This window comes from Chelonoidis abingdonii, chromosome 2 (assembly GCF_003597395.2).
Source record: "Chelonoidis abingdonii isolate Lonesome George chromosome 2, CheloAbing_2.0, whole genome shotgun sequence".
Taxonomy (NCBI): domain Eukaryota; kingdom Metazoa; phylum Chordata; order Testudines; family Testudinidae; genus Chelonoidis; species Chelonoidis abingdonii.
Window position 1 is genome coordinate 95,275,048 of NC_133770.1, and position 23,327 is coordinate 95,298,374.

Sequence of the window (23,327 nt, forward strand, 5' to 3'; positions counted from 1 at the left end):
ACAAAATTATGAGTAATTTAGTATTTAATTTCGGGTTTGTTTGGTTTTACTATTGCTTTATTCCAATGTGATTGTTATTAATTATAAACATTATAACAGTACAGCCTCCCAACTTCATCAGGGGACGGAAGGCACATCAGAAACTAAATATTATCAGTTATTTAATAATTTAATAGGGAGAAGGGGTATTTTATGCCATTTTTATCACTTTACCTGCTTAAACTGTTGCTTCCCTGCCATAGTTGGCAACTGCAGAAATAGGATGGGAAAGGAAGGATTGAAAGCTAATGGTAATCATGATAATAATGAATAGTAATACTCACCAGTGACACGGATGGATTCAAGCATCATTCCTCTTGCAGTCTGTGTGTGTGTGTGTCTGCCTCTCCTGCCCTAACACCCTAAATGTGCCCCGTCTGCATTGAGAGCTGTGAGATACAGACAAGGAGCAGGGTGGAGACAGTATCCTCCTTTTGTTTATCCACAAGCTGGTGAAAGGGGGAAGCAGGGGAGGAGAGGGCTGAGGTGGCTGCAGCAGTGGGGAGAGTGCAATGCACACCTAGCAGCAGCTGCTGCCTCCTCTACTCCCTGCTTCAGGGACAGCAGGAAAAGGGCTGCCTAGACTCTGTTGCCAGGACACCTGCCAGCCTTCCATGGCACGGCACAGCCCTAGGGCGAGACGAACGGAACAAAAAAACCCAGCACCCGCACAAAGAGAGAGACAATGCGGTTTTCCGGATGGAGACTACAAGTCCCAGCATGCAGTGCGCCACAACGATTCCCAGCAGTCCTATGCACATCCGGGAGCGAGGTGACGCGTTGCATCCTGGGATTTATAGTCTGGGAGGGAGGTTAAACAGCGTTGCCAACCCCCGGACATGCCAAAGTCACGCGGCAGTGCTTTGTCTGCCATAGTTGACGTGGAGATCTGGACCGTGGACTGTGGCTGACACCTCCCCATGCCATTTCAAGTGGGCAGAGTTGGGCCAGTAGCCCTACTTTTATTTTTCCAGTTTCATCTCTTGTGATATTACTCTAGTTGATGTAAATGCAATACCGGACCAAATTCAGCAATGAAATAAATTATAGTGTAAGTTACACCTCGGGTATAACGTAGAAAAATAGATATAAGTGCCCCAGTAATGAGACTTGTGCCAATTTAACATTCAGTGCATGTGCAAACTGAGTGTGACGTATACCACTATGAAATCTCTGGGGCCCGAATTGAATCTTAGTGTAATCAATGTCAACTCTCACTGAAATTATTGCCAGTTGTATCTACTTACACTAGGGCTGCATTTTGGCATCTGAGTTTGGATGATGCTGTGGATGCAATTCAAAGCAGGGAGGCTGTTGTATGTTAGAGCAGCCTGTTTGCCTTTCTTTTTATGACACCCATCCCCCTCCCTTGACATGTAAGTTACACAAATTTTAAATACCGACTAAATGTCAAATAGCAGCTAGTTACACTGCCTTGACACATAGATTTGTTTGACCAACTAACATACGTGTGTTCTGGGAGGTTTTTGTTTTCCGTCAGACTTCAGAATATTACTGAGATAAATATTTTTTGAATCAGACTCTGTTGGAATACACTTTGTACAGTAATACATTTTGATTTTCTAATTGTTCAGCATTGTGTTGACACTTTCAGTCACTGTTTCCCAATTATGTACAATGTCTAGTATTTGAATTAACCATTTAACAAAAATATACAACATACCATATATGAACTTTTTTCTTAAATTGTAATAATACAAAATCATGACATCTGATTGTATTACGATGTAACAGAAAATGAATGTCCAAACCCCGACGCTACAGAAGTTAAAAATCTAATTCTGAGTCCTACCTGAAAATGTTTCATGGAGCTCCATGAATCCTCCTACTGGATATGTTTAAATATAAAATACAATGGCTGAGTAACTGGGCTCTCCCCACATAATGCTGATCATATAGATTTGTATCTTCTTTCTATCCCTGTTTATAGGCCATGAATCTAGATAGCAATGTGTCACCCATCCATTTTTGGTAGTTTTCTAAATTCTTGACTCTCCCAGGCTATGTACAAGGAACCTAAGGAGAACAATAGGATACAAAAGCGATGTTTAAAAGTCAGGCTTCAGATTGTACCACAATACAAGCAGTCACAATTTAAAAAAAGATAGCCTTATGCTTTATGTTACCATCACCGCAGCTTCATATGTACTCAAAATCTGGGGTATGAAAACTCAGAATCTATACTAACATGAGAGCTAGTACTGAAATACAATCACACATAGTTGAAGGCTGACAGACTTTAGATCCTTTTTAACTTGAATTCTTCTAGGGGTAGAAAGGATTTGCAATCTGTCCAAAGCAAATCTAAGTTTAACCTATAAAAAGATTGATCTAATTTGTATATTTATAATAAATCTTGATAGCACTGGAGTATCCGAACCCACAGGCTTGTCTACAAGTCAAAAAAATCATAGGAAATTAATAAACACATTTTTAAAATATAGATAGACCAAGCTATCCGTGGTATGTTAGAGTCTGCTCACAAGCTAGTTATCACTTCACGTGATATCTGGCAGTTATAATAAAAACAGCAAATCAGTTCAAGCAATGCAAATAATCAGAATAAAAGAATAACAAATTGATTGGTGTTCATCAATGCACTTGGGTAACATGCTAAATTAGCATATCTCTTATATGGTGTTTGCTGGTGGAGCTCCTACACAGCCCCATCCAAAGTATTTAAAGAGCTGTCCTCCCCCTGCAGAACCCTGAGGACCAGGGGGAGCAGAGAAACAGATATTGCCTTCTCTTCATCAAGGGTGAACTTCCTTGGGTGAGGCAGCCCTATCATAAGCCTTTCTCCCAAATCTGGACCTTAGCGTCCAAAATCTGGGTGCTTAGCATGAACTTCCAAGCTTAATTACCAGCTTGGATCTTATCTCGCTGCCACCAGACAGGAATTACAGCGCCTGCCTCGCTCTGGTCCCCACCAACTTTCCTGGAGAACCCCAAGACCCAGAACTCTGAGTCTTACCGGCAAGGGAAATACTCCACTTCCTTCCCCTCTCCTCTCCACCAGACTTCCTCTCTGGGCTAACCTGAGAGTATTAATGCAATCTCTTTACATCACAATACCAAGAAGATATCTCTTCTATTCCACAAAGAGACAAACCAAATAAAGGAAACAGAAATGATTCTACATCTCTTTTCCCCTCCCACCAATTCCCTGGTGCTGCAGAGCTTATCTTCGTAGATCTAACACAAAGAGAATTCCTCCCTTGTTCCTTAGCTACCCAGAGAGAAAAAATTCAACAAGTCTTAAAAGAAAACTTTATATAAAAAAAAGAAAGAAAAAGTCATCAAATTTCTCTGTATCAAGATGACATAATACAGGGCAATTGCTTAAAAGAAAAAAGGGAATAGAGTCTGATTCAAAACGATTTCCATTTGAACATTCCAGCAAGCTACACACATGTAATACACCAAAACAACAAAAGCCTATATTGTTTCTACCGTCTTACAGTTGGAAACAGAGGATAGAAGATAGAAGAGTTCTCATAGTGAGCACAGACAAAAGACTAACCCAAAAATCCCCTCCCCGGACTTGAAAATCCAGTTTCGCCGATTGGTCCTCTGTTTATGTCGGTGTTTGGTTCCCTTTGTTAACCTTACAGTAAAAGAAACATTAACCTTAGTATCTATTTTATGACAAGGCCCCACTTGCAGGGGTGCATTTCAGCAAATACCAGTGCAAGTATACCCTAAGGAATCTAGTATCAGAGGGGGAGCCGTGTTAGTCTGGATCTGTAAAAAGCGAAATTCCACTACATGCATCCGACGAATGGGTATTCACCACGAAAGCTCAGCTCCAAAACGTCTGTTAGTCTATAAGGTGCCACAGATTTGCTTCTTTTAGGATCTAGCCTATCTCAGGAGATATGAATGAGTTCTGGGTTAGTCACTAATGCAAGCCACTAAGCTTGAATCAGGTCAGTTTGGAGAAGTATGGGATCCGCAAAATGGTTAATGATGAAGTCCTCAGTGGTAGTAGTGGAATCTGTCTGGAAGTAACTTAATTAAACTGTTTTGGGGGGGGGCAGAATGACGTAGACTTCAGAGTTCCTGATTTTTCTCTGTTTTTACTGTGAAGTTGGGGAATGCAAGAGAGAGTCTGAATTGGTTCAGTGATCTAGCTTCCTGAAGCTACTGCTTAATTCACAGATGAGTCTCTTAGGGAACGCCACAGCCATTCAGTACTGGAAGCCAAGCATTGAAAATTAAAACTGTTTCAGTTCATCCTTCCTCCCTCTTCCACCAGATCTTCCCTTCTTTTTTGTCTACCTGCCATCTAATATGATTACCCTCCCTCAGCCTCATTTCTCTCACATTCCACTCCTGCTTGATTCCAATCATCCAGTGTAAGCAGATTAAGATTCATTGGATCCCAGTGTTTCTGGAGGTAGGAGCCCTGAGACCCAGTCAAGTTTCCTGCTGGTTAACAGGAGGTGGAATGGAGAAGCTGCTCAGGTTGATTTTCTGCCCAGCAATAGCAAGCAGCAGTGAGGAAGCAGGTTGCTTAGTCAAGTGCCTGGATTCCTTTGGAGTGGCACTGAGTTTGCGTTCTGTACGTTGTCATTAAAGTGAGTAGGTAGAAGGTGTAAAGTTTCCTATTACTTGAAAGGGTTACCAAACAACCTTGACCAGAGGACCAATCCAAGAACTGGATTGTTAAAGTCAGGAGCGGACATTTGTATACTCGGATTTTTGTTTTCTCGGCTGTGAGTAAACAAGGTTTTCCTTCCTACTCCCTTCTTAATTTCAAATATTTATACCAAAGTCTTTGTGAGTACACAGGAACACCAAAGCAATTCGGCATCGAGAAACTTTGGGTTGTACGAATAAGTGTCGGATGGTGTGTTTTTTTTTGATTTCTCGGCTGTGAGTTAACAAGCTCTCCAACTGCACTTATCTCCAGTGTCTCGACACCACATCTGTGAGTACAAGGACACCCCAAGCAATTACGGCTATGAGGAGCTTTGGTGTGGTACAGTATGTATTGTTGGTGGACTGGTTCTAATGGGCTATCTTTTAATCAACTGGTTTATTCATATTTTCTTATAAGCAAGACTTATGAGTTTCTTATGCAAGATTATTGTTTTATATTGTCTTTTCTTTTTTTATATAACTTTTCTTGTTAAAACGTGTGGAAGTTTCTTTTCTAGGGAGCCAAGGGAAGGGAAAAACCAGGGCGTGGGCTATTTCTATTGCTTTCAGGAAAGAGCAGGCTACGGGAAAGAGAAAAGAATCACCTCTGTATCAGGTATCTCTTCCTCACGGAAGGCAGGCAACGGAAAGGCAAGCAAGCTGTTTGTATTTTGCATTCATTGTCCCTGGGCAGAGAACAGCTTTCTCTGGAAGCAGAGAACGGTTTCTTGGCAAGCCTGGGAAGGGGCGGGGGGGGAAGGAGTTCTCTCCCTGCTTTTCAGATCCAAGGCATTTGGATATTGCGGATGTCCCCAAGGGGGGTTGGGGACATCCAGAGAGAGGAAAGAGGGGGGTCAGGCTCTCTAATTAAATTCCTGACCTGGTGGCAGCCCAAATACCCAAGCTGGTAGTGAGCTTGGGGGAGTTTCAGGTAAGCCCCCAGACTTTTGGACGCAAAGGTCCAGGTTTGGGACAGGACCAGGCTTTGGACGCTAAGGTCCAGGTCTGGGACTGGGAGGCTAGATTACCACAACAGTGTCTATTAAGCAAGGGTCATTACTGCACATGAGCTCACCCTAGAGGGAAATCTGGCTCACATAGTCATAACAAGAATCTAGTACATTTAAAAATGTACTGAAATCTGATACAGCACTGCAAAAAGACTATGCTCTCCCTGGAAAGTCAGTACGGTTGGAGAGTAGGTAAAATACTGCAGGGCTCCCCCACTTCCACAGAAAAGACATGTCTAGATAAATTGGGGGTACAGCTAGCACCTGTTTGGGAGAATGGATGTTATTGTGGGGAGAGGTGCGGAAGTCTTGTACTCTGGGGGCTGATGTTTGGGATCAGATGATATTCATAGGAAACTATCTTAAATAGTAAGATTCCTGAAAACAAACAAATCTAAATCCCAATTTCAACATATTCACCCATTGTTAAGAGACAGAATTAAAGCTAACATGGGAACAGAACCTGGGATTTAAAATCTCCACTGCAACATTGCATTCATTCCAGAGATCATTTCACTTTGTTTCGTCAGAAATATAATTTGACTTACTTGCATATAGAAAAATATCCTTACAGGAGCATTATTGTCTGTGCATGTATGATCCAGAAAAGCAGAAAGATATTATGTGGTTCCCTACTCTGTATCAATTTAAGTAATGCTGCCAAATCTTGAGCTTTTTTTTTTTTTTTTTTAATAATCTCTGCTTTATTTTGTTCCTCTCGCTGTGTTGGTCCCTGTGTTTGGGCTAGTTTCTGTGGTCCATGAAATCCTACTCTGCTCAGAAAGATTAGTACAGACCCAGGGTAGCTGAAATAAAAAGTTCACATTATTTGGCACAAACTCAGAGCTGTTGCAGTGGAAGAGTTTCCCCCCATTATCTGGTTTAATGGTTCTGCTAACTGCTTGACTAGTTTCTGACCAAGCAACTTCACTAACAATCTGCCTCTAATTGATTCTCTCTTCTGTTGCACGTTTTCTAGAACCTTCTCCTAAAGTCTCTATGACATCGCTGTCTCACTGACTGGATTCTAAAGTTCTCCCTGTAAACAGTGACTACGCTACTTGTTTAGAGAGGGCCAAATTGCCTTACTTACACGAAACGTCCTATTCAATGGGACTACACCTTTAAGGCAAGCAGGTCCTGTGCAGATCTTTCTGAAAGAGTAAGACCTGAAGCAGGGCCTAAGTTAGCCTGAATACAGGGGCTAAATTTAGTGCTGGTATATGCCAAGGAACTGCATGCAGCCAGCACAGCCTGGAGTGAATGGCACAGCCTGGGAGTGATCTGGTACCTAAAGCTGTTTCCTGATGGAATCATGAGGGATGGTGGCACTGGAAATACTTCCTGTCCCACCTGACTGTGAATCCCTGGAATGTGGCAGCCATTGCTAGTACAAAATTCCACCTTCCTACATCTGCAGGAGTGGATCTCATCCAGAGACTTCAATTGGTTTGCACAGGTGTAATTGACTGAAGAATTTGGCTTTATGTCCTTTTCCTTCCCATTGAACTTAGATCACTATGTTTTACCAACTCTGGACAAATCCTGAAGTCCTTCCTTGGTTTTTGTTCAGTCTTTTCTTAGGCAAAACTCTCACTGAAGGCAGTGGTAGTTTTGATTAAGTAAAAACAGAGTTAAGACTTCAAGATTTGGGCCTAAAAAAACTCTCTATCCTTTTCATTTATCATACGGATTTCCCAGGTGCTCTTTAATCTTGTTAGAGAGCAATAGTTCAAATCCCATTTTGGCTACTTTTAACGAATCAGATTTTTAAAAGAGGTAGGAACTTAGTAATAGATGACCACAAAGAGCCCCTGACGCTTTCTTTGCATGTGGATCTCAATGCTCTCCTAGAGCTTGGTCCGGCTCCATGGAAGCTTTGCCATTGACTTCAGTGGCCACTGCCTCAAGCACCCATAGCAGGAAGGGTCAGCTGCCTCTGCAGCAATGTCTCATTTACAGAGAGCCAGTCCCCAGAGTCAGGATCTGCATGAGTGAAGTGGCCTTTGTCTAGCCTGGTCAGGGTTGTGTCCTCACCGATCCTGTGGAGTTCCTCAAGGGCAGGCAGTACAGCCTGGGAGCTCTGACCTTTTCAATGAGGGACCTCCATGGTGGGTTATCCCCCTTTCACAGGGTCTCAGAGACAGGTGCGGCAAGGGAAAGTGTTCAGCATTCAAGCATAAGGTGAGAGGGAGAGAGAGAACCAAGACAGTGCACCATTCAAGCTTTGTTTCCTGCTCCACATATATACTCCTCTCTAATCTAGCACTTTTTGAAAGTAGACTTCCCTAAGTGCCTGGATATTACCCTATATATAAGCCTAAAGTACTATCATACTATAGCACCCCCCTGTTGGGAAGCTATCTGTCATACTAGGAAGCCCTGGTATCAAGGGAGTAGTGTGGAGCTACAGGGCCTCTACACAGGTAACACTGGCCTCCTGTGGATTCCCCCTCAGATCTGCAGGGTTTTTGTATCAGATTTGTAGAAGGATAAGCAGCCCCTCTCCTCCCTTCACTCAAAACAGCACCACCAAAATGATGGGACTCCTCTGAGGGAATCCTTTTGGTGTTTTCTTCCTTTGGGTTTTACTGCAGGAGGAGGTGATCCTGCCCATTGTCCATGGATTATATACAACTGCATTTGTATTACACCCATGTATTATATAATACTGTATTTGTATTAGACTCATACAATATATAACACTACATTTGTGTTACATATTAGTTTTATGTATGATTTTCAGAGGTTTTTGCTTATGCGCCTCATTGATGTGCATGCCAAACTCTCTATTCCATGTCCCTTTAGTTACAGTTAATCTATTTTCCGTTGACTCAATAATATTTATAAAAGCAGGACTGAAATGTTTGGGATATTTAGTCATCTCTGGCAATGCCTTCTTGTGTTTATCTGAGTAGCTTAATACTGCAGCAGAGATGGCTATGTTAACAAAGTCTCTTCAGTGTAGATATGTGAAAAATATTTTCTACATTATAGTTAGATTTGATTTGCTCACAGCATGGTAGCAGTTTACCCTCTTACATAGCCTCTTGTTAATTTCAGTGGTGCTTATATATTTTAATGTAAAAAATAAGATTCCCAGTTGCAAAACGTTTTAAATAATCTTAAAAGCTATTAGTTGTTTAAGTCATGCCCTCTAGTGTAAACATGTTGTTATTGCATAAAAGATTTCAAGGCTCACTGCACTAACTTGTTAGAGTACAAAATGCACAAGAAATGGTAGAGAAAGCAAGTTCATAAGCCAATATTATATCCATAAGATGCAGATCATAGGCCCTGATTCAGCAAAGCTTTTAAGCTCATACTTGTGTGCTTGGTATTCAGCAAAACACTTAAGCACATGCTTATTGTGTACTGTCAAACAGTAATTCAACATGACAAGAATCAGTCCTTGGCAGCAATAGAGTACTGAAAATTATTAGCTTTTGAATTTACTCCATGTTGTGTCACCAGATTGTAATTGGTTTAAATTTTTTCATCAAAACAAATTTTCAATAAAAAACAGCTTTTCAAATAAAATCTTCCAGTTTGTAAAGAAAAAGTTATTTTCTCAGTTTTTCAAAAACTCCTTCCAAAATACAAAATAAGATGCTATGTTATGTGGGATATAATTAATGATGTGATTTTGTGTCATTATTGAGTCATTTCACATAACCAGCAACTACTGTTTTGTGCAGGTTTGAAGCCAGATCCTCAGTTTGCATAAATAAGCACAATTCCATTGAAATACTTCCATTTTTGCCATCTGACCATTGGTCTTTGTCAGGAGTTTTATGTCAGCAAAATGTCACAGCTGTATTGAATGGCAAGGGATAGACGAGAAGATATTTAATAAATTAGACCAAATGAAAGTGGTCTTTGTCTTCTCCCCCTCCTCTGCCTTTCTACATCAATGATGAAGTCAGAAGACTTAATTCAGAGAGGTCCTGGGAAACCTTCTGTGATTTTTGTGATATAATATTACACTGAAAAGATTAAGAATGGAGCAAAGATTTTCAAATTCCAGGGAAATGTTTCTTAACCCTCGTGGCCCTGGAAAGATGCAAAGTTGGATTGCTCTGACAATGTTTTTCTTCAGCAGATTTCAGCTGTGAAAGCCTGCTGTCGAGTTGCATGTAAAGTTCATTTCACAAATTTGGGATGGTGCTCCAACAATAACAGAATTTGAAAAGTATATATCTTTTGGAGGAAGGATCGAGGGAGCAAAAGGGGAGAGGGAGTGACACTCTGTCAAAAATAGCATTACCTGTTTTTGAGTCACTGATAACTCAGAAGACAATGATCTCAAATGCTTATGGATCAATATCTTAACCGATAAAGCACAAGGTGGGGCATGAGTTGGTGTCTGCTACAGATCACAAAATCACACAAGGGAACAGGATGACTGCCTTCTTACACACCTATTTATAATGTGTATGATAATATAATATGGCAAAATTTTACGATGATGAGAGTAGTCAACCAGTTGAAAAATTTGCCAAGGGCTGTTGTGGATTTTCTATCACTGGCAATTTTGAAGTCAATATTGGATGTTTTTCTAAAAGATACGTTCCAAGAATTATTCTGGGGAAGTTTTATGGCCTGTGCTGTGTACAGAAGGTTAGATTAGTTGACCACAATTGCCCCTTACTAACTGTTGCAGGTAACCTGTCATTTAAATCAGCTCATGTGCCAGATGATTAGAGGATAGTTAATGTGACACCAAATTTTTAAAAAAAGGCTCCAGAGGCAATCTTGGCAATTACAGGCCAGTAAACCTAACTTCAGGCAAATTTGTTGAAACTGTAGTAAAGAACAGAATTATCAAATGCAGAGGAACACAATTTGTTGAGGAAGAATCAACATGGCTTTTGTAAAGGGAAATCATGCCCCACCAATCTATTAGAATTCTCTGAGGAGGTCAACAAAGGTGATTCAATGGCTATAATGTACTTGGACTTTCAGAAAGCCTTTGACAAGGTCTCACCAAAGATAAGCAAAGTAAGCAATCATGGGTTAAGAGGGATCTCCTGATCTCCTGGATCAGTAACATGTTAAAAGATAGGAAACAAAGGGTATGAATAAATGGTCAGTTTTTAGAATAGAGAGATGTAAATAGTGGGGTCCTCCAGGATCTGTACTGCGACAGTACTGTTCAACATATTCATACATGATCTGGAAAAATGGGTAAACAGTGAGGTGGCAACATTTGCAAATGATACAATATTACTCAAGATAATTAAATCCAAAGCTGCCTGCAAAAAGTTACAAAGGGATCTCACAAAACTAGGTGAATGAGCAAGAAAGTGGCAGATGAAACTTAGTGTTGATAAATGCAAAGTAATCCACATTGGAAAACATAATCCCGACTAGATTCCAGAAAAACCTTCAGAAAGACAATTTAGGTGTAAGGAAGTGGCAAGACCAAGATTAATAGATTCCAACGCCCGAAGAACATAAGAATGTCCATACTGGGTCAGACTAATGTCCATTTGGTCCAGTATCCTGTCTTCCAACAGTGGCCAGTGCCAGATGCTTCAGAGGGAATGAACAGAACAGGCAGTCACTGAGTGATCCATCTCCTGTTGTCCACTCCCAGTTTCTGGAAATTAGAGGCTAGGGACACTCAGGGCATAGGGGTACACCTCTGATGATCTAGCTAATAGTCTCGTTCCATTAACACTACCTCTCTTATTCTATTTTGGCTTCTGATTTCTCCTTTTTCTTTTTCTCTTCCTGTTCTTCCACTTCCTTCTTATCTCCTCAGTGTTAGTCACAATTCTCCATTCTTCATCATCTCCTCTTATTCCCCTCCACACAACCTTCTGTTGTTTTTATCTTCCAACCACTGTTTCCTCACCACTTTCTCCCAACCATTCTTAGTGTCTGATGATGCATCTGACCTCTAACCATAGCAGTGCTCATCTACCTAGATGCTTATATGGCCCTCATCAACATAGACTGTGAGCATTTATGTGGTGTTTCTAATGTGTAATATGAGTGGTGCTACCAGTGATACTTGATGAGATAGCTTCGCCAGATGCCAGGAGATGGGGGATGGGAGTGAAATGAACCCTGTGCATTTTACCAATTTTGAAAATGCAATATGTTTGTCCTTTTTTTGCAAAGATCAGGTTGAAAGCATATGTTGTGTTCTTGATACTCATCAGGCTGGACTAATAAACAGATGCTGTCTTTTCAAATCTTTACATTGCAAGAGTTAGGGACCTCATGTTCTCTTATTGCAGTTGTGCTGATCACATATCTCCCACTAAGGTTAATGAGAATTACTTCTGTGCTCTGAGCATAGATAATTTAAAGCCGTGCAACATGTGAACGTCCACATGTTACTTATTTGCATCCCTCACCATTGTCATAAATAAATATCCTTTCTGCCAAATTTGCCAATATATAATGTCAAGATGATTTTTCACATGTATTCAGAAAATGTATGATGAGCTCTGGTTTTGCAGAGAGAACAGATCCTAAGGCCTTGACGACACTGGTGGTGCCATGGAGGCATGCCTAAACTGCAGTGAAAAACAGACTGCAGCCAAACCACAATGTGTAGCTATATGCAGCAGCTGAAGGCTCTGGCAGGTTGTAAGGAAAGGTTCTAGCAGCAGGGAAAGGCTCCATCAGTGGAACACTACACTGCTAGCAATAGCCATGTAGATGCGGGAGGCACTGCTTGGGCACGCAGAGAGCCATGTAAGATATATAGGACAGTGGTTCCCAAACTTGTTCCGACGCTTGTGCAGGGAAATCCCTGGTAGGTCAGGCCGGTTTGTGTACCTGCCGTGTCTGCAGGTTCGGCTGATCGCAGCTCCCAGTGGCCACCAGTACGTCCCTTGGCCCACGCCGCTTCCAGTAGCTCCCATTGGCCTGGAGCAGCGAACTGCCGTGATTGGCCGAACCTGCGGACGTGGCAGTACACAAACTGGCCCAGCCCACCAGGGGCTTTCCCTGCACAAGCAGCAGAAAAAGTTTGGGAACCACTGATCTAGGGGGACATGCGTGTATGTACTCTACCCACTGCCGTAAGTGTAGATCTAGCCTAACTGTTGGCTGTTAGTAGAACTGGTTGAAATGTTTCTGATAGAATGCTTTTCTGTCCAAAAATATCCATTTGTCAAAAATCAACATGAGCTGCAATAATTTTGACATTTCATTTAAAATAATACAAACAGTACTTTTATAAGGTCAAAAATGTTCTGTTTAGATCGTTTTTGTTTCAAAATATTTCATCGTGAAATTTCTTGTATATTATTTTTAATTTTATACCAGAGTGTATTGCATTATTTTTATTTTTAAATGTTTGTTTATATTATATTATACAATTAAATAAAAATATCAAAATAAAAAAATTGGATTGATGCAAAATGAAAAATGTTCACAAATGTTTCATGGGAGATTTCAAAACTTTGATTTTTCATTTGAAATCAGAATTTTTTTATGTTGAAATTTCCTGCAGAACAGAAATTTTGAACTTCTGTTTGTTAGAAACGTGCAGCAACTCTCTGAGGCAGCAAAACCTCCCAAAAAGGTAATACAGACTCACGGACGCAAAGGAGAAATAGGGGCAATAAGGGAAAGAAAAATATACATTTGAATTATAATTTAAAATCAAAGGATCAGTGTATAAAAACAATAGTATTGGGAGTTAAGGCACCATACAGCACAGCGTATGTGGAAACAACAGCAAAAACCCCTTGTCCTGTAAATACAAATTTTTTGTGATTTATGACCTGTCTTTTCTTCATTATTTTAAGACTATTCAGCCCCATAGTTGAGGTATAACCATCTTTTTTATCCTATTTTGTTTTTCTGAACCCTATACTCTCTTGAGCTACAACCTCTTTTGAACAACTCCACTGGCACAGAAGGTTGCAGACTTGGTGATCTGGGGAATTTCCTCTGGAAAGGGGATTCCTTGGATGGCATGAAAGCAGTGTACTATCAGCTTGGACACAGCAGAACTATAGGATGATTTGGGAATACAGTTAAGATACCAACTGCATTAGAAAATGGAGCCATTTATTAACATTGTTGTCAGTGATCCCCTAGTATGCTCATGTTTGTAGTGTTATGGGTTAGTCTACACTGCAATTTGTACAGATCTCTCAAAATTAACCCTGTCTGCACTGGACAGGAGGAAACTATGTTCTAGGGCAGAAGCCACACTTTGTCATCTCACAGTTACCACAGAGCTTTCTCAGGAGATGGGTACTACAGTCTGGTGGCAAGGAATCTCCCTATATGGAAAGCCTGGTGGGAGCTGTGGCCAAGGGAATCCCTGGTTGTGGGGGTACAGAGTTGGTGCAGAGACATAGGGCTTCCAAGCAGATGGTCCTGATCTCCTTTGTATTCTCCAGGATCCATGGACAGTGGGGATGGCATAATCACCTTGATGGAACAATCCCAAATAAACTCTGCAAAAGGATCCTCCCTCTTAGGCTACATCTACACTACAGTGGGGATAAAAGCTCTGATATCGATCCACCAGTGGTCGATTTTGCGGGTCTAGTGAAGATCCACCAAATCGACAGCAGATCACTCTCCAGTCGACCGCTGCACTCTACCCCCAACAAGAAGAGTAAGGTAAATCAACGGTGTAGACCCTGTGGTAACTCGCCTTAAGGTACGTTGACTCCAGCTACGTTATTCATGTAGCTGGAGTTGCATAGCATAGGTCGACTTACCGCAGTAGTTTAGACCTAGGAAAGGCTATGTAACTTGCCCAGTTTTGGAATCAATGTCAGAGCTGGGCTCATTTAGAAGATTGTGTCTCCCAGCCCTGTGCACTAGACAATGGCCTAACTCTCCTCTGCCTGGCACCTGGAGTGAATATAAAACACTGCCAGATCAGTGGGTGTTTATACCCATTTAGCACAGATGTAAATGATGGCACAAGGTGCAATGCTGTGGAGAATTAATCCTTGTGTGTATCAGCTCTTTAGTTCCAGCAGCTGTTTCAAGCACTCTGCTGATTAGATTAGCTCTCAGTTGGTTTAATTGATGGCAGCTTTAACTGACAGTACTGAGAACAGCAGCTAGAGTATGTCATCCATATTAGAGTTCTCACTACAGCAGTTGACTCAGCATGAATTTTTGTAAAAATGATTTAGTGTAGACAACATTCTACTGCAAGTAAACATTATAAGAAATCTTTTTGAAATGTCCTCAATACGTAGATGCAAATAACTTCAGTGTAAGCTTTCATTTTGAATTGTGTGTGTTGTATCTATTGTATAGAAAGGGAACTGTCCTCTATTGTTTGGAAGTAGTCAGTCAGCTAGGATTTGTCTCTGTAATGCATGGTTCCTCTAAGTTTGTCCACAGAGCTAGGGAGGCACTTTGCATGCAGGTATGTGAAGTTATGAAGTTTGGCTATGTATGTGTTACTGAAACATGTTGTGAGGTCGAGAATTTCCACAAGCAGCCTTTCAGGTACAACAGTAAAAAGGCCAAACTACCTTAATGTCTTATTGAGGAAATGCACATAAGCACAAGGATTACGCCAGGAACTGTGTACAATAGAAACCTCTCAGAGATAGCACTACACAATTGGAAGTGTTTGACCCAGCTCACAGCAAAAGAGCTTTCTAGCAAGTGGGAAGAAAATATGATGAAGGAACCTCACTCTCTCTACAACCGCACACCTGAAAACACCTGAGGAACAAGGGCTGAACTGTGAGAAGTGATGGTTCCAGCTAGAGGAATTTCTAGCCTGAGTATGAAAGCCTGGAAAACCCAAGCTGCAGATCCAAGGCAGCTTGTGCCTTAAGAATCTGCCAGACTGTTTATCACTCAGGATACGAAATTGCTAATTCATATCCTACCTATCTAGTGTGTAAAGCTCAGGTTGCAGTTTTGTTTATTTACTAGGTAATCTGGTTTGATCTGTTTGTTATCACTTAATCACTTAAAATCTATCCTTTTGTAGTTAATAAACTTATTTTATGTTCTAATCTACACCAGTGAGCTTTGACTGGAGTCCTTGAGGAAAATCTCTACTTGGTTACCACAAGTGTGCATTGTTCTCTTCACATTGAAGGAGAGGTGGACTGCATGTTAAACCCGTATACTGGTCAGATTTGACTAGGGCAAGACAGTACTGCTCTGGGTTCCTAACCTGGGAAGCTGTATGTGTCCCTACCTGTGTGAATGCTGGTGAAAGTGCAAGCTTGGAGGGCTTTGCAACTTGTCACAGCAGCACAGTATGATCCATCTTCCCTTTGGATGTCCTGCTATCTATACTTCTATCCTTTATGGAATCTTCTAATATTCCAACTAAAGAAACTGATCTTTTACTCTCACAGGTAGTGGCTTGTTCTCAAAGATGAAAGTAAGCCGGTGTGGTCAGGTACGGCATACTGGCAAGAGCCAGTACACCGTGCTGGACAGCATTGACTTCCACGGCAGGGATTGAAAGGGCTCTGGGCTGCCTGTAGCTGCGGGCAGCCCAGAGCCCTTTGAATCCTGGCCACAGCTCCGGCAGCCGGGCTGGGGCCATGATTTAAAGGGCTCAGAGCTCCCCACGGCTGCAGGCAGCCCAGAGCCCTTCAAATCCCGGCCGCGGCTGGGATTTAAAGGGCTTGGAGCTCCCCGCCGCTGCGGGCAGCCCAGAGCCCTTTCAATCCCGGCCGCAGCTCCAGCAGCAGGGCCGCGGCCGGGAATTAAAGGGCTCAGAGCTCCCCATGACTGCGGACAGCCCATAGCCCTTTCAATCCCGGCCGTGACTCCAGCATCTGGGTTGGAGCGGATTTAAAGGGCTCAAAGCTCCCCACAGCTGCGGGCAGCCCAGAGCCCTTTAAATCCCGGCTGCGGCTGAGATTTAAAGGGCTCAGAGCTCCCTGCCGCTGTGGGCACCCCAGAGCCCTTTGAATTCTGGCTGTGGCTCCAGCAGCTGGGCTGGGGCGGGAATTTAAAGGGCTCAAAGCTCCCCGCCGCTGCGGGCAGCCCAGAGCCCTTTGAAGCCAGGATTTAAAGGGCTCCGGGCTTCCCTCAGCGGCAGGAGCTCTGGGCCCTTTAAATCTCTGCCCCAGCCCCGCAAAGCTTGGAGTTCCCCCTGGTGGCCAGAGCCCTTTAATTTGCCACTGAGCCCCGGGGGACTCCTAGCCAACTCTGCAGCTGGGAGCCCCTGGCTGATTTAAAGGCTCTGGGTCTCCAGCCACAGCTGGTTCCCCAGGGTCTTTAAATCTTGAGAGGCCACGCCTCTTCCAGATGAGGCCACACCCCCCCCCTCAGGACTCCAGCAGTACCAATAAGTCCTGTAAGTTACTTTCACCCCTGCCTGTTCTTTGGGAGAAGTAAATGAAGTCTTCTTACAGTTGTGATTGCTCATGTGATCACAGAGCATAGTATAAGTGATATGTCTCTATGGTGGGCCCCAATGCTGCCCACCTCCCATGAGCACATTCTATCCTCTGGACTGAGAGCTGCTGCAACCCCCATTACATGAGAGTAACCCAAGTACGACTGCTGCTTAGAAGGTGTCCAAATGAATGGCAATCTTACATTCTTGTGCACTTTCCAGAAAAGCCTGGAAATTACTTGGTATACTAAATTTTAACTTATACTACACGTTGTGTTGCACTGTTTCTGAGGCGACACTAGTATAGCTTGGCATGGCAATAAATGTATTTTAATTTGAAAAGAAGGGAGAGAAGGGATAGCAAGAGGGCAGGGTGAAAGAGAAGAAATTGCGGATTGGAAGTGGGAGACAGGACTGGAAGAATAAGGAAGGGTGGGGTGGAGGAATGGAAGTAGGAAAGAGTGATAGAAGTGGGGAAGCAGAAATGAATATTATTCATTTGGAAAAAGAAATCAAAAACAAGAAGCAAAACTGTTACAGATCTCAGCACCAAGCTTACAGGCTATTTGAGTAGCTCAGCACAGTGAAATGTGCTAGCCTAAGGCAGATTCTCATCAAATACAAAATTAGTGACCATAACCTAGAAGAGGCTGCTGCAAGAAACATAGCATGGGATGGGGTACATCTAGAGAGGAACAATGTGACAAAGAGAGGAGATGAGACAGAGGGCCACTTTCTACTCCAACTATAGCACAGTACAAAAGACATCTCCATACATGTCTGCTGAAGTGACAAAGGACTTCCCATTTCAGTACAACAAGGAAATGCTGTGCGTGACTTTGGGGAAAGATGGCAGCAGAGCTGGAATAAATCCTGAGCATTATTGTCTGCGTATTTCAAAATCTCAGCTTTTGTAGCGTAGTAATAGCTCTTGTGGGCGTGAAGAAGTTTGAAAACATGAAGTGTGTGTAAGCACAGCAGCACTAGCAGCCTGAGGCTGCAGAGAGCCTGAAAAAATTTCTCTGAGAGGGAAGAGTCCATGCAACCTATCAGGGTGTAATGTCAAGCTACTGTGCTTTGTTCTGCAGAACGGTGCTGTGAGCCGAACCACTAGACAGGACGGGTGAAGGGCATAGGTTAGGACTTGGGTTGCCAACCCTCCCGGTTTCGCCAGGAGTCTCCTGGAATCGGGCTCTATCTCCTGGAGGTTAGGGAGGCCAATCTGAGCTAGGTTAGGAGGCTAAAAGTCCGGCGGCACAGCGGGGCTAAGGCAGGCTTCCTGCTGCCCTTGCCCCATGCTGCTCCTGGAAGTGGCCAGCAGGTATCTGTGGCCCCTGAGAGATCTCCATGCGCTGCTTGTGTCCTGAGCCCTGACTTCACAGCTCCCATTGGCCAGGAACTGTGTTCCTGTGGGGGCAGGGCCAGCGCTTGCATTTAGGCGGCCTAGGCAATCACCTAGGGTGCCAGGATTATTGGTGGGCGGCGTTTTGCCAAAGGGGGCGGCAGGCAGCTCCGGTGGACCTACTGCAGTCGTGCCTGCGGAGGGTCCGCTGGTCCGCGGCTCTGGTGGAGCTGCCGCCGTGGTGCCTGCGGACGGTCAGCTGCTCGCGCGGCTCCAGTGGACCTCCCGCAGGCACGACTGCAGCAACTCCACCAGAGCCGCGGGACCAGTGCGCAGGGCGGTGAAATTGCCGTGCGCCTAGGGTGCTAAAACCCCTAGCGCCGGTCCTGTGTGGGGGCGGTGCCTGCAGGCAGAGGCAGTGCTCAGAGCCCCCTTCCCATCTCCTCCCCAGTTCCAGGGGCTGCAGAGATATGTCGACTGCTTCCGGAAGCGGCGCAGGGCCAGGGCAGGTAGGGACCCCATCTGAGCCCTGCTGTGCCACCAACCAGGAGCTGCCCAAAGTAAGCACCTCCCGGCCGCAGCCTACAGCCTGCATCCCAATCCCTACCCCAGCTTGCAGCCCACTCCTGCACCCAAACTCCCTCCAAGAATCTGCACCCCTCACTCTCCCTGCACCCCAACCCTGAGCCCCCTCCAGCACACAAACTCCCTCCAAGAACTTGCACCTTGCACCCCCTTCCTGCACCCCAACTCCCTGCCCCCAACTCAGCCTGGAGCCCCCTCCCATACGCCAAACCCCTTGGCCCCAGCCCAGAGCCCACCCCAAACTCCCTCCAAGAGCTTGCACCTTGCACCCCCTTCCTGCACCCCAACTTTCTGCCCCAGACTCAGCCTGGAGCCCCCTCCCATACGCCAAACCCCTTGGCCCCAGCCCAATGCCCACCCCCTGCACCGCAACCTCCTGCCCTAGCCCGGTGAAAGACAGTGAGTGAGGGTGGGGAGAGCGAGCGATAGAGGGAGGGGGGATGGACTGAGTGTGGCAGGGCCTCGGGGAAAGGGCGGGGCAAGGGGGTTTGTATGATTAGACAGTTTGCAACCCTCTCCCCCTTTGCCCCTACAGCGAATGGACGCGCTTATTGCCCGCCGAACGGCCAGTGCCCATATCAGTCACAGCTTTTATCCCGCCCCTTTTCCCTTCCCGCACAAGCAACAAGCATCTGAATTCAATGGGTGGATTAGGTTGCGCGGAGACTTTTGAGTGCACATGCGCAAGAGGGAGCCTGCGGTGGTTGGTTTCCTTCCCTGCCCGAGTCCGGCTATCACGTGACCGCGCAGGCGGGCCTGAGGGTAGAATTGTCTCATGTGGCGCGTGCGTAGTGGAGGCGGGCGCTGAAATTCAAAATCCAAAGAGCGGTTTGGGGTGGTGGTTTAGCCACTCCTGGAGCAGCGCGAGAAGGGACGGAGCGGGGGGCGGCGGGCAGTAGCAGCAATGGACCCCTTCACTGAGGTGAGTGGCCGGTCCCCTCCCCCACAGCGAGCAAACGACCGGGGTTGAAACGGCCTCCATGGGGTGGGGGATCGGGGCGCTGGGATGTCGGACCCCTTGGGTCGGGGGGGGGTCTCGGGCAGGGGATCGGGGCGCAGGGGGTCGCTGCTGTACGCGAGCTCGGTGTGAATCGAGTCTGCCCCTTCTCCCCCCGGCCCCAGCCCAAACCGTTGCTCTTTCAACAGGCTCCTGGGCTGCGAGGTGCCCTGTTGGGGGGTGGCCCTGGCAGTGTCTGGGGATGGGGGGGAGCCTGGTGGAAGGTGAGACCCCAACCGCCCCTCCAGTTCCAGCTCCAAAGCCGGCAAAGCACAATAAGGTTCCGCCCCTGCTGCTGAAGTGTCATTTCTTGCACGGTTGGCTGCCTGGTGGTTCGCGTTACACAGCCTGTAAAAACGTGGCTGTCTCAGCGGCACTGCGGTGTCCTGTGTGTAGCCGGGTGCGACGGGCTTCTCGCTTTGAGCACGGGAGAGACTAGAGGCAATCGGACAGGGCGCCCCCGCGTAGTGTCTCTAGCAGATGTAGCCACCCTTGTGGAGCTTCTCCTTTTCCTGACTTTATCATGTGGCCAAGGCGGCTACTGCTTCTAAGATGATTGTTAGACGTGGCTGCGCTGTAGGTGACGTGTGGCTTCTAAATACAAAATGTGAAGTCAAGGTGAACTGAGTGAGGTGGCTGCAATTGATCTAAACGTGCTACTAACAGAAAATAAAACATCTGAAGAATTGTTCTCCTAACTCCAGAGGTACCAATGTGGAGCTGACTTGTGTGGGTTGTTAATATGTTGTACTGAACACTAATGGCCTCAAGAAGTCCAATTTACCCTTTTTTAACCCCAGACATTTGACACTCTTATCAATTATATATAAATTAAAATTGAATGCAGATTATCAGATTTTCTGCTATGATAAAATTTGAAATCTTAACTGAGACTGGTCTAAACAGTTTGTGTACTGATGTAACTGAAGTTTAAAAACTAATTCTATATTGGTTTTAGTTAAATTATTGCAACCCCCCTCCCAACACTCTTAAACTGGTTGAAGAGTATCTGAACGTTTTACGGAGATTTAATTTAAATGAAGAGAACCTGCACAAAGAGGTAGCACTCATTTAATTAAATTGGAGCAGAAACAGTAGTTCTGCCTTTAGTTTATGTTAAAACTGAGTCCATCTAGTCTCTATGTATGTAACAGCTTGTTATATATAAACAACTTAACATTGCTTCCTTAATTGGTAGTGGATGACCTGATGAGACTTGTCGTAAATTCCTTTTCAAGTCCAAACTACTGAACTGAGTTTAAAATTGTTTTGCATGCTGGGAAGTATTCCAATATGCACACAACCTTGTTCATAATTGAATTTTGAGAAGTACAAGCTGGTGCTGTTAGGTTGTTCCTTAGAGTAAACTTTAGTCAAATATTTCACAATACTAACAAGTATCTCTCCAGGGCTTCAAAAGAGAAGTGTCCTTCAAGTAACAACTTTTTGGAGGAACTGATTCCATTATTTCTGTAAAGGAGTATGATATGCTAGTATTGGTCCGCCTTCAAGCCTAACACAACTTTCCTTGAACTAAAATTAAATACCAAGCACCATCTGTTTAATATTTTAGTTACGTTAGTTGTATAATAATATATCTCTTGATAAGCCATAGGCTATGTCTACACTGCGTACCTTACAGCAGTACAGCTGTGCTCTTTTTGGCAGGAGACAACTCTCCTGCTGACAAAAGAAAATCACCCCCAATGAGGGTAGGTTTGTTGGCTGAAGAGTGTCTCCCACTGACAAATTGCTGTCCACACTGGTGCTTTCCATTGGTAAAACTTTTGTTGGCTGGAGTGTGTTTTTGTTTTTTTCCCCCCACACTCCTGACCGACAGAAGTTTTACTGATGAAAGTGCAGTGTAGACATAGCCTTAAGATACAAAAACTAACACGATCTTGACTTCTGAATGTCAGCTAACAATTTATCACTATGTCTCGTCTACACTACAGACCTATATCAATACAAGTACGTCACTCAAGGGTGTGAAAAATACACACCCCTGTGCGACATGGTTATGCCAGCTAAACCCCCTGTGTAGATAGTGCTATGTTGGCAGGAGAGCTGCTCCTCCTGACATAGCTATCACCTCTCCCCCATGGGCTTAGAGTGTCTTCATTAAAGTGCTACAGTGGCGCAGTTACGCCTGTGCAGTACTCTAAGTGTAGACATGCTCTTAACAATGTTTAGCTGTGTAGGTGAGAAGTGAGATAACTTGGAGCCCTACACTTGTATGCACCTTTAAGATAATAGATCATGCATGGACTATGTACACATTTAGTTTATTATATATTTAGGAAGTATGTTTTTATGGCAAGTACTAAAAACTGCAAACATTCTAATTAAACTTCTAGCCCTTGGCAAAACCCTTACACAACACTGTAAGACTATCTTCTTTCCCTCTCCCCTCTTCTCTTCCCCCGCCATCCTCAAATGCCGGTGGGCTTCAAAACTAATTCTAACGGTCACTTCAAAGTGTGGCTTATTCATCAAGTGTGTAAGAGCAGAATTTGAGTTATGACTATTACTTGGAAAACTTGAGCATGCTGCAAACCAGTAAAAGTTTGAGTTCAACAATGGAGCTGCACATTCCTTTAGAATGACATCCTAGCTGCAGCAACTGAAACTTCACTCAAACTGGGCTAACAGAACAGAATGGAATGTGGATGTGTATTTGAATAACTCTCACCGTACACATGCTATTTAACTATTCCTTTGCTGCATATTTATTACTTAGTCTCTGCATCTGAAAATTTTCTCACACATGCATGGTTCCCTGTGCACTTCACTTTTTTGTGAGGGAAGTGGGGTAGCGCAAGGGAACAGGGAGGAGTCCAAAACTGACATGCAGTTTGTCAGCACAGGCACTCCTGGCTTCATGTAGTTTTCCAGAGTCCTCCCTTGTTAGTTACAGAAATTTAGAGTCAGCGTTTTGCTTTCGCACAGAACTGCTGAGATTGACATTCTATTAGTCATACAACAAGAACATAAGAATGGCCATATGGGGTCAAACCAGTGGTCCATATAGCCCACTATCCTGTCTTCTGACATTGGCCAGTGCCAGGTGCTTCAAAGGGAATGAACAGAAAACAGGGCAGTTATCAAGTGCTCCATCTCCTCTCACCCAGTCTGGCAGTCAGAGGCTTGGGGATACTCTAAGCATGGAATTCAATCCCTGACCGTCTTGGCTAATGGTTGTCGAAGGACATATCCACCATTAGCTTATCTAATTTTTCTTTTGACCCCAGTTATACTTTTATCAGAGGGGTAGCCGTGTTAGTCTGGATCTGTAAAAGCAGCAAAGAATCCTGTGGCACCTTATAGACTAACAGACGTTTTGGAGCATGAGCTTTCGTGGGTGAATACCCA

General features: G+C 44.2%; 2 protein-coding genes across 6 annotated transcripts in view; one reads left to right on the forward strand and one right to left on the reverse strand.

Annotated features, from left to right (window-relative positions):
* Window positions 1-749, reverse strand: part of MATCAP2 (microtubule associated tyrosine carboxypeptidase 2) — a 62,310-nt gene extending 61,561 nt beyond the window's left edge. For 2 of the 3 annotated variants that reach the window (XM_032785450.2, XM_032785449.2), the window contains exon 1: window positions 324-749. In XM_032785450.2, the coding sequence (XP_032641341.1) occupies window positions 324-351 (28 nt within the window). In that variant the 5' untranslated portion in view covers window positions 352-749. The remainder of the gene's footprint in view (window positions 1-323) is intronic. The other variant, XM_032785451.2, reaches the window with a different exon arrangement.
* An 18,922-nt stretch (window positions 750-19,671) lies between these two features.
* The window catches only part of ANLN (anillin, actin binding protein), an 83,245-nt gene continuing 79,589 nt past the window's right edge, over window positions 19,672-23,327 (forward strand). For 2 of the 3 annotated variants that reach the window (XM_032785446.2, XM_032785448.2), the window contains exon 1: window positions 19,672-19,880. In XM_032785446.2, coding sequence (XP_032641337.1) covers window positions 19,863-19,880 — 18 coding nt within the window. In that variant the 5' untranslated portion in view covers window positions 19,672-19,862. The remainder of the gene's footprint in view (window positions 19,881-23,327) is intronic. The other variant, XM_032785447.2, reaches the window with a different exon arrangement.